Source organism: Sinohyriopsis cumingii, chromosome 8, assembly GCF_028554795.1.
Source record: "Sinohyriopsis cumingii isolate HCF-2022 chromosome 8, ASM2855479v2, whole genome shotgun sequence".
Lineage (NCBI taxonomy): Eukaryota > Metazoa > Mollusca > Bivalvia > Unionida > Unionidae > Sinohyriopsis > Sinohyriopsis cumingii.
In genome coordinates this window covers 19,967,011-19,979,458 of record NC_142968.1, presented here as the reverse complement: position 1 = coordinate 19,979,458, position 12,448 = coordinate 19,967,011, and the positions used below count along the sequence as shown (strand labels likewise).

The window sequence follows — 12,448 nt, the reverse complement described above, 5'->3', positions numbered from 1 at the left end:
AGAATGAATCTACCAGACTGTCACAATTTTCAGGTAAATTATTGTTTTCAATAATAATGTATTCGAGCTACAGTGCAGCAGCACTGTGCCACTTGTATTTATTAATACAAACAAAATGGAGTACTGTGATTGCCATATGCTGTCAGAAAAGAAGTTTTTGATGACATTTAAAATTGACGTCACTAGGAATTAACAGGTACAGAATTATTGAGGAGTTTGTTATGGAAGTTGAGTGTGTAATGCTAGCTTTAAGATGCTTATGATTCATACTCATGCATCGATACTTAGAGGGAGGCAACTTAAGCTTAACTGAATTTGTGAGTACTGCATGTCATATTGATTTATTTTAAAAGGTAATGGTCACTTTATTAACGTTAATTGAATTCTTACAATCAAATACTCATTCATAATGCAATCTGTTATAGGACTATTAGTGTAGGATAATGGAGAAAATGATTCTTATATATCGATGAAAATTTGCACGAACCCTCTTTTCCCCTCCTGCACTGTAGTGTTAGTGTAAACCAAATTTTATTCACTTGTACTTTTGTTTATATTGTTGTTTATGTTGTACTGTGTTTATAGGCCCTTTGCTTGCAAATTATTGAGGGATATGTATTTGTATATACTTTATTTACATTGCAGGCTTTGAATGCCGATGTGGTGGACTTTTCTGCAGTATACACAGGTATTCCGACAAACATGATTGCACTTTTAACTACAAGGAGTTGGCACAAGAACAGATAAGGAAGAACAACCCTGTTGTTGTGGGTGAAAAGATTCAAAAAATATAAATCTCTACTATATTGTTTTAATTACAGTTTTATTTGTGTGCTATTGGCATGTGAAATGACTGGCATGGACTGTCATAAATAAAGTATTAAACTCGGCAGTAAGCATGGTATGAAATACATTTATTGTTTAGATGATCTTCCCATACATTTTAAAATGTGCATACATGGTTTCATCAATATTATACACATGACAAAAATAGGAGGTACTTTAAAACTTTTACGGCACATTTCATGCTGGATATATTGATATTTGAGGAAAATATGCCTTCAAGATAATACTGGAACGTTGTGTTTTTTTAAAATGAGTTGTTGCATTAGCACTTGCTGGAACTGGTACAAGAGGCGCTTCATGTATTTTTTAAAGTGAAAAATGCTAATGGTAAATCAGCTGTATCAGTATTTCAAGGTCTCTCATTTCATCCATTGAAAATTAAGATTCCAAGATCTTAAGAATTATTGATTCTAAATGTTTCATGTTTGATCAAGTAGTTGGAATACATCTTGCCAAATTTTTTCATGAAAACTATGTCAGTCATTTCACATGCTTTTAGTATTGGTAGGAATCATGAACTGAGGTTACATATAATGGAAGGATTTTCATCTAGAATGTTTGTTGTAAAAGATGTTTTTATTAAAAATCTTTCTCTGATCTTTCTTTTCTTTTTGCTGTTAACCATCAGTAGATTCTATTAAGGACATATTTAGGTAATTCAAGACTTTCATTATATGTATCAAAGATTTTGTTGACATTTTTAATTCTTGGGAATGTGATTTTGTTTGTTAATTGCATTTTCACTAGTGAATTATATTGTACTTGAGCTTAACATCGTTTGAAGTGAGTAACAGGAATCATCAATATAGATATCTTTTGCTGCTTGCAGGAATTGTGTTCTAGATATTACATCATAAACAAGAGTCATGTATTTATCATTTCACTTGTTTTATTTTATGTTTGTGTCACATTTTTGATTCTTTGGATTGCAGAAACCAACCCATTGATGCACTCTTTTGAAGATTTACTTTTGAACTCCTAAATTTAATTATTTTGTCAAATTCCTAAAATGTACATCGTATGAGGGAAGCAAAGGTGTTAAAAGCTTAAATAATTTCATGTTCTAGATAATAAATGTTTGTTTTACATCATAAACGTTTTGAAAGGTTTCCCTTCTATGGTTTGGACTCGTGCATTAACTGTCCTCATTACCTTTCTTGTGAATTTTTTAGGATCACATTGTTGAACAAGAATTTCCATCAACATGGGGAATAACTTTCATATTGGATAGTTCAAATATCAGTTATGATATTGAATGTTATTTTATTAATTATTGAAACTTATTTTTCGTTTAAGGGTATCCTTCATTTAAAATTTATATATAATATTGGGAGTTCAAAATCGCTTGTGACTAAATCTTGTTCAGATGTTTAGTTTTTTAATTGCCTATAACAATCTGCTTGTTTTATTAAACTGATGAGCCTTGTGGGGAGGGGGCACTAATGTAATTCCTTTTACGGTACCCTCATCCCATGTTTATTGCATTTGTCAAATCCTGCAAGCCACTTGCTATATCATGTGACCTGATATATATATATACATATATATATGTAACCTCTAACTGCATACCATGTACGTGTTTTCATGATTTAAGTTTTACATGAATTGAGTGCAAATATGTATACTTGTGAATAAAGTTTGGATGAATAAATTAGTTTAAGTGGGTTAGAGCGGGTAACGTTTGATGAAATTGTGCGTGTGCATGTTTGTATGTATGTGTGTGATAAAGCTTATTTGGAGAGAAATATGTGTACACAAATAATATGTTAAGTGTTATGTGTGAAATTAGCGCATTTTATAGGAGCATAAATATATCTAGTTAATAAGCATGGGATTATTCTGATTTTGTGATGACGTGTTTTATTTTTGCCTTCGATTTCCATTATGTTTAGTAATTGTTGCTTCTTTATTCTCCACTTCAGTACTTTCACACAGTCAGTTTAGCCCAATAATGGGTTAAGACCCGCATTACTCATTGAATTTGGTAGTAAACCAAGACAGTTAGCATATGTTAATTTATTTCAGATTTAGACACTGTCACAGCACGTAATGAAATTATGGACCCATTTACCTTTATAATAATTTGTATGGGAATCTGCCTAACTTTTCCTTTTGTCCTGCATGATAAAATGTAGTCTATGGTTGAAACTTAAGGAGTTTCTTTCAAACACAGCAGTGACTGATTTTTAAAAATTGACGTGTTCTAGATAAGTAAGTTGCATATTGGATTGTGGAGTTTGTTTTACTCTTTCCTTTTTCCAGACTTCATTAGTATACACCTCTGAAAGTAAACATCAGATAGCAGTTTTAGATGATTGCAGTTTCGATAGCATGGATTTCTTGTTTGCTCATGTTATTTCCTATGCATAGTTGACTGATTTTTTGCTTTAATATGGACATCTGTCATGTAGTAGCTTCTACTGTCACCAATCAGTGATAGATTGTTTTTAAAACCAATTAATCTTTATAGACTTCTGGCAGTGACGGTTTCCTTTCGACAAAAACAGAAGAAATAAAATGGTTTTTAAATTAATGGCAAAATATACACTGAAGGTGGCTTTTGACTTTTCCATATTAAAGGTTAGCAATGAATAGTCTTATAGATTGGCATCAGATTCAAATCTGACTGGTGAACATAAAACACCTGGAACATTTCCAGTACCCTCTGATTCTGCCTGCACCATACCTTTAATTCTGGAACAGACCTTGCATGTCTTGTAAAAAAAATATTAATTTACCTGGCAAAGCAACACAGTAATCACACTGTATGAGAATTTATCATTTTGCTGCCACATTTAATACCCTCAGTGTGTACAAAGGAATTGTGTATTTTCAATTTTCTGTACATTTTATTTTGAGATTGTTTTCTTTTGTGTTTCACCAAGTTAAAGAAATTGTTGCACAACTCATTTTTTCCCCTTGATGTTTTCCATTTAAAATTTAGTTACTTATTTGAAGAAAAAGTAGGTGTGATGGTTTTCTTGTTTATTTCTTTGTAAACATTAGAAATTTTTATGTGCAGATACTTATGGATCACAGGTTGAATTTACAGAGGGCAACCACACAGACACACATCCACACACATCTACATGGTTTTATACTTGGATATATACAGGGCATTGGGTGAATTCTAATTATTTTATTTAATGTTCCTTGCCTTATCCCTGTTTGGCAGGTGAATTTTATGCTGGGTACTATGAAAAATTTAGCACTGCTGTATATGTTGGTATTTCTGAACATACTGTGATGCATACCACAGTTTGTCTCGAATAATATTTATATTAGGGACTAACAATTTCATGTTCTGGAGACAGGGGCCTGAGACTTTTTTTTTTTCTTCTTCTGGCCATCAATAGCTGAGGAAGGACCTTTCTCTGATTTATTACAAGATAGTACCATATATCTGTATTATTTGAAGAAATTTAAGTCTTCATAACACATTAACAATACACTAGTAAATAGCTACATTGTGTGGTAGGGGTGGGAAGCAGGGGTATATTTATGTATGAAAATTGTTCCCACCTGCCTTCAGGCATTTTGTGTAACCTGGAAGCTCGACAGTAATTTTAAAGTTTTTAGCAGTATGACCATTTTATGGTTTCTCAGCAGTTATTCAGATTGTAGAGTCAAAATGCAGACTGGTTTTGTTGATCTCTTTTGTTGCTTTGAATACACAGAGAATGTTAACACTGCACCATGCTGTAAGTAACATAGACATGCATTCCCAAAATATCCATGTTGAACATAGTTTTGCAACACACACACACATTTAATCAAGATCACATCAAATCATATCTGGTATATGCACTTTGATAAAAACAATCATCCTGATTCTGCTATAAAGTTCATAGTATGTTCTAATACCCTTGTTAAAGGTATTTTTTATAATTATACCAAGCAAACTTCTTCCCATAATTTTAAGGCATTGAAACCTTCCACAGATTTGTACTGTATATGTGTACTTTAAGCTTACTTGAAATGCTATGATATAATGTAATGGACAATGGGTATGACATACCCATTATCAGTTCACTGTCTGTGGTATTTATTTTTTCTTTTTTTCTCATATATTCATAAATACTTTAAAGAAATCATAATAAAGAAATTAAAACTTTTCCAAATGTTGTATTGATTTGTGCTATTGTTGGCATTTTGAGGTTCATAATCAGCATTTTGAAATGACTGATATTGTTAGCTTTCTTTATTACATTTTATGTGACAGATTCGGAATAGCTGTACAGTATTTTACTGGATGACATTTTTGTGAAGAACATGACTGGTTTTTTAATGTTACAGACGGCAAGACATAATTGTCCAGTATGTGCTGCTTTTAAAAGCCAGTATCTCTAGTTTGTATCGTATTATTGCCTTATTCAGACTATAGCTGTTGGGGGGGGGGAGACATTCCAAGGGACTAATTCCAAGTGAAATGTCAGAGGCACAGGCAGGAGTGAACCATATAAATAATTGTCGAGTAGTCATTGGTTAAAGGTTTGTTCAGGGTAATATCTACTGTTGTCGTGGATAAATTCTTGTCAGACATTTGAATGAGAACTTTTGGGGAGTTGTATAAAGTGGGTAAATCATCAGTTTCAATCAAAATATAGGATTTCATGATTTTTGTTGACATAAATAACCTTTTGCAGTGAATGCTCAGAAGTGCCAGGTCCCATGGCCATATTTCAGTAGCTAAGGCTGTGACATCATTGTCAAGGACTAGGCAATTTTATTTTTAAATAAAAAGCTGAAATTTGCATTGTCATCTATTTGGTACATGTGCTATGACGTTATGTTTATGAACTAAGTAACAGAAAGAAGCAAAACCAGCACGTTTTCTAAAACTTAACAAATAGTTATCAAAGTTATAAATGAAAATTTGAGAGGAACTTAGTTGAAAATGAATCCAGAATAATCCTGATAAAGTTTTATGAAAGTCCAAAGGAGTGAAGAGTTTTGTATTAAATCTGGAATGTACACCAAGAATTGTGACATGGAGTTTTCCAGAAATTTCTGTAATTCACAACAGTTCCAAAATAATATTATAGTCCAAATAATGAGAACTTTATATTTCCACTGCACAGTCCAAACAAATCTTTTTCCTCACAAATAATATCGAAGTACAACACAATCCACTTAATCCTAGTCATTTAAACATTTCATGTAGATTTGGTTTGAACCAGTTGCCTCAGAATTTTCTTTCTAGTTTGCCTGGCCATAAGGTCAAGTGAGCTTATGGTATGATCTTTTCACCCTTGTTCATTCACAGTTAATCCAATGACTATGCTCGATTCTTTCATAACATGCAGAAACCATGATCTGTCTGGCAAAGAAGCAAAGTGTAGATACTGTGAATGATGGACACAAATTTAAGCAATTTACCATGAAAATTTGCAAAACTAAATAAACTGATGTTGATATTCTTGACAGTCATTTCTGTTATCAAATATTTCAACTCGAAATTAAAATATTCCACGTTTTAAAATAGAAATATTAAAGTAACACCACGAAAAACAGTCAAGAGACTTCACCACCATTGACTAGAATAACAAGAGCTTACACATGTGAAAACAGTCCTCAAGTTGTCACCTGTCGGTAGTGTATAACATGCAGACATACTTGCTAGGATGTGCCAATCATAAAATTTGTGTACTTTTGAGAACAATGATGCACGAGAACTCCAGCAAATTAGTTTTAAAGTCGTGCAAATAAAACATTTATCTACACCGTATTCAATTTTTATGTAACTGTTGACACTGTTAAGTGCTCGTTGTGAAATATTTCATGCCGCTAGTAAAGGCATTCTAGCACATGTCATGTCATCTGCCTCCAGGTATTAAGCTGTTTACACTTCTTTTTTTTAGTTTGACATGAAGGATGGTTATTTGATTGGAATGTTGGTCCCTGGGAAAAGCATTGTCGTAGTTGAACCTTGCATCAAGGAAGTTTTACAAATATGTGTTTAAAATTGGGCTACCTAGAACACCAGAATGGCAGATTCCCAACATGGTTCATCTTTAGATGATAATTTTGTTAGTAGATAATTGCTGATGGTAATAAAGATGACAATGATTTTAAAGTTATGAGCTAAATCAGATTATTGGAGCTGGAATGTTTTGGAAGATACCAGTGAGTTATTGGACCTGGGAAAGTGTTAAGGAAGATACCAGTGAGTTCTGAACCTGACAATGATGAACACAAATCTGATGTACATGTACATGCTGGATGAACAAAAACATGTCAACCCTTCTTTCAGTAATATTTCTAAATGTACAAAAGGCCTAATCTGAAGCCTAATTAAATAAAATACAGAAGCTAAAAGCAGAGAAGAGAACAGTTTCCATTCTTTTCTCAAACAATTTAGTCCTGCAGCATCTTGTGCTACGAAATTATATAGCTGTATAAGGTTTAAGAGATACTGAATAAATAAGAACATAAAATAATATAAAAAAGTATGTATTTTATCAATCATGGAAAGGACATATGAGCATCAGTGGACTTGAATCTTTAATATAGCATTATAGAACAGATAGAAATAACAGCAAAGCACCAATATCAGAAAGTAAGCTTTTGCAGAGAATATATGTTAGTGAAAATCTTATTTTGGAGCAGAACCATCCAAAAGACTATACCAATGAGCTGTGGAGAATTGTATGTAACAACCATGATGAACAGTTTGCCCAAGTTAGATATATATATGCCCCTTCAGATAGCAGAATGTGAAAGGGGGACCTCTGCACAGAACAGTATTCATACAGATAAGGCACAGATTAAGCTCAAACAATCTACCAATTAATACTTTTACAACTAGAGGTGCTATCTTTAAAAGATTTTGATTTCAACAGACCACAGAGTGGAGCAGGAAGAAAGATGGATAATGAAGTACTTGGTAAATACTGAAGGAGGTCTGTTAATTCCTGGGAGCATCTCTAAACGTGTATGATGAAGTATCTGCCAGTCATGTCATCTGCACATCACCTGTGGTGTGCTGTACACATGCACATTTTGTCAGGCTTATCCATACATGTAGTGGATGTGCTGAAAACTGTAAAATGACCATTTTCTAATATGTAAGACACTGGAATCAAAATGCCAATAAATATCCTATGTATTCATTCATTATAATTTCCAGAATTGTTTAAGCACTCTAAATGACACAAATCCCATGCCCACTTTGTAAGTGGTGTAAAAACATGTTTCCTTAATTTGTTGAAGGAAAAAAAAAAGAAAGAAGACCTATAATTGATTCTAGGACCAAAGGTCTGTACTACTATTTAATGAAAATGTGTTACATGAATAAAAAAAATAGTGTTTTTCCCTCAAATAGGTCGTTGTATGAGGTACTTTAAACAGTATGAATAGGAAGTAAAAAATTTGCACCTGGAAGATAATTGGCTTAACGGCAACAATTGGTATATGGTTGTTGTTGTTGTGGGGTTTAACGCCATTTTTCAGCATATAACACTGGACAACAAATTTTTACAAAAGTCATGTTACTGAAATAAAATTAGTCAATTCTTATCAATTTTTATGTGCTGAACACGAATATGACAGTCAAATTGCAAAATTGGCTCTAGTTTTTTTGTAATCTGCAAGAAATTAATGTTTACATAACGAAATGCATTCCAATAGTAAAAGGTCAACTGTAATAGCCTACCTATAAAAAATCAAGTCATTGACTACATCTTAGATTTCTTCGCCTGTCTCTTGTACAGCTGTTCGGGAGCATCTCTGAGGAGTGTCCAGCAGTAGTCAGCCAGCATTGTAGTGGACCATTTTCCCTGGTATCTTTGTTCCATTGTTGCGATATCTTGATGAAAACGTTCGCCGTGTTCATCACTAACAATACCACAGTTGCTAGGAAAGAAATCCAAATGGGAATGAAGGAAGTGAATCTTTAGAGACATATTGCAGCCAAGTTTCTTATACTTCATCAACATGTCTTCTACTAGTTCCTTATAGTTTTCTGCCCTAACATTTCCGAGGAAGTTTGTAGAAACTAGGCGAAAAGCATTCCATGCTTGTTTCGCGTCACCTTCCAGCAAGTTGTTGAACCGGTCATCTTTGAAAAGCTCTCGAATCTGAGGACCCACAAAAACTCCCTCTTTAATCTTTGCTTCGCTGAGTCGAGGGAATTTTTCATGCAGGTATCGGAATGCTGGCAAAGTCCGGTCAATGGCTTTCACGAAGTTCTTCATCAAACCTAGTTTGATGTGAAGGGGTGGTAGCAAGATTTTCTGAGCCTCAACCAGAGCTGGGTGTTGGATATTCTTCTCTCCAATGGCTACATTCTGCCTGTGAGTCCATTCCTTCCTCATGTAGTGCATTTCCCTTGCTCGGCTATCCCACTCGCATAAGAAACACATGTATTTTGTATATCCTTGCTGCAGTCCCATTAAAAGGGCAACTACCTTCAAATCACCACAGAGGTGCCAGCTGTACTTGTTATACTCAATGGAATTCAGTAGCTGCCTTAAGTTATCGTATGTCTCTTTCATGTGGACAGCATACGCTACTGGAATAGATGGAAGAATGTTTCCATTGTGCAAAAGCACAGCCTTGAGACTCAGTTTCGAAGAGTCCACAAATAGTCTCCATTCTTGTGGGTCATGAGTGATTTTTAAAGCATTCATGAGGCCCTCAATATCGGAACAGAATATCAGATTACTTTCCTTTCTGAAGAAAGGCTCCAATTGCTGGTGGCGCTTTCGATATGCAGTAATTGTGACATCTTCTAGAAGATTCCATTGTTGGAGTCTTGATCCTAGCAATTCTGCCTTGTTCTTTGATAAGTCCAAATCACGAATCAGGTCATTTAGTTCTTCCTGTGTTATTCTGTGTGGGGTTGATGATGCACCACAGTGAAAATCTGGATCACTGCATGCTGATGGACCAGGAGAAGAACAGGTCGACTCACCTTTGTCTTCGTCAGATGAATCAAGAGAATATTCTGCTGGAGGTTCTGGAATAGGAAGTCCCTCACCATGTGGAACTGGTCTCAATGCAGACGGAATGTTTGGGTAGACTATTCTCGACTTCTTTCGCTTCGTTATTCCGCCGGAAAGAGGAGGAACCAAGCAGAAGTAACAGTCATTTAGGTGGTTGCTTGGCTCTCTCCACACCATTGGGACTGCAAACGGCATTGATGACCTTTTGCAATTCAACCACTGTGAAAGCTGTGTTGTACATGTAGCACAGCATATATGCGGAGCCCAAGGCTTGTCTTGGTCACCAACCTTGCATCCGAAGTAAAGATGATATGCCTTCTTCACTTGAGAATTGATACTTTTCTTCTGGTTGGCAAATGTCACTTCCCCACAAATATAGCAAAAATTGTCCGCGGTATTAACACACTTTCGAGGCATTACTGTTCTTTATTGTACGTAAATGGATAAAATAATAAGTTTTATGTAACAGTAGCTTGAACTGTCTCGCACAACGTCTAAAATATTTTAAATGCTGAACCTATCTGATTGGGCTTTATATAGTACACTGCTTACGTCAGCTTCAGCAGCCGCCTGGCATTAGTATAATAGGCCTACACATGTATAGTACACTGCTGACGTCAACTTACTTCAGCAGCCGCATGGCATTAGTATTGCATTGCATCAGAAAATGATGCAATCAACCGTGGATGATGTGAGCATGATGGTATTATGCAATGTTACATCATTATTCCGGATGTTGCTGCAGTCCTACTGGAGAAATTTACACAGTGAAACATAGAAAATGAGGTATATGAATATCTTCAAAACGAGAGCCAATACAAATTTTTCACGGTTATATTCGTGTTCGGCACACCAAAATACTACAGATTAGGGCCTTTTCAAGTCAGTAATGATTTCACTGTTGACCAGTGTAATAGGCTATACATGGCGGCCAGTATTAATGGTGAAGGAAGAACCCAGGAAAACCCCGGAAAGAACCACTGACCCATGAGAAGCTACTGGCAAGCTTTCTCACATACCCACATTGGCCAAATCTGAGAATCGAACCCACGCAGACAGAGGTGAGATGGCAGTGATCCGTAACGGAGAGCGCTTTAGGCCACTCAGCAACTCGGGGGCCTTTATTGGTATATGGTAAGAATAAGTGAGATCAGTCCCTAACACCATGTGTTTTGTTAAACTATATCGTGTTGAGGTGGTGGTGGTGGTGGCATATCTGACCGTTGGAATAAAAAGTGTCTATAAGGTGGGGATCTTGATAATTTCAAAGCTATGACCAAGGAAGAGTTCCCTGCCAGAGGACACAGCTTGGGATCTCTAAAGTATGTACAATTTTTGTTTCGTATCCTTTAAACCAATAAGCGGTTGAAGGCTAGGGGATCTAGTTTTAAGTAATGGTCTGTGGACAATATTCCTCTGCAATTGAAGAAAACCCAATGGGATGTATTTCTAAAACAGTTACATTCATGTCTGGAACTGACAATGACACGCATCACTTTTCATGTTTAACACTATGATACTTAAGAAATCAAGATTTTTAACAAGAGACCAAAGTTGGAATGAGATCTGGAGAAGTTGGCAAAGAAGTATGTGTCATTTGGATGCTCTCCTTATAAACTCATTTGGATGCTTTCTGTATAAACTCGGATGCTGTTCTACTAGTCATCTGTAACGTCTAAAATTTACTATGGCTCGAATGTGTACAGCCTGTAAATCATATCTTTTGGTTCCAATACACCATCATGGTCTTGGGCATGTCTGGGTGCATTTAGAACTTCCTCTTACGAAAACCCCAAAATCACCACCTTGATTGTCAACACCCCACCTCCCAATTATGTTTGATCTTTGACAATTGAATAAGTCCAACAAAATGTCCTGTTTCAGTGTAAGTTATTGAAATTGGGACCTCGTATCACAGCCATATATCTCTTTATATGGTTTGAAAGATGGAGAGAATGTTGGAGCTGGCATTGCAACACCACATGGAATCATGTCAAGCCGGTTACCAGATATACAGCAACTTTTACTGCAAGAATCTGCCATACTAAAACTACACTGAAACTGATCAAAGGGCACATCATCTTTTCAGACTCTTTTTGCAAAGTTTTAATCTGACAACACATTAATGTCTTTGCCGATAACAAGCTGCTAAAATTATTCTGTACTGTTGACTGCCTAGTCACATTGGTATTAAATGTAATGAATGGGCAGATCAAGCATCCAAAGCTACCCTGCATTCACCTATTTCTGAATGGAAGATTCCATATACTAATGTATTAATCAGCATGTTGGTCATATATTGCAAAGTGTGTGAAATGAAGTCTCAACAACTTGACATTCAGACCTACAATTGGAGTGGGTCGTCCTTCATATAGAACAAGTCGTACATGTGAGGTGGTATTTTGCCATCATAAATTGGTCACTCGTACCTAACTCATTCATACCTACTGAAGGGTGAACTTCAACCATAGTGCATACCATGTCAGTGTGCTCTGACAGCTGAAAACATTCTTGTCTAACGAATAAGCTGTGAGACAAGCATTCATATGCAAACTGCATGGAGAAACTATTATGTATTACCCAAGAAAATTTTAAATTTTTTAAGGGACTGCAGTTCATATTTACCTTATAAATTTGCAAATAAGCTGAAAAATTTA

At 35.3% G+C, this 12,448-nt stretch overlaps 1 protein-coding gene across 3 annotated transcripts in view; it reads left to right on the top strand.

Annotated features, from left to right (window-relative positions):
• Nucleotides 1–4,961, top strand: part of LOC149793091 (AN1-type zinc finger protein 6-like) — a 28,447-nt gene extending 23,486 nt beyond the window's left edge. For all 3 annotated transcript variants that reach the window (XM_089966991.1, XM_089966989.1, XM_089966992.1), the window contains one exon: nucleotides 646–4,961. In XM_089966991.1, the coding sequence (XP_089823117.1) occupies nucleotides 646–794 (149 nt within the window). In that variant the 3' untranslated portion in view covers nucleotides 795–4,961. The remainder of the gene's footprint in view (nucleotides 1–645) is intronic.
• Nucleotides 4,962–12,448: the final 7,487 nt, after the last annotated feature.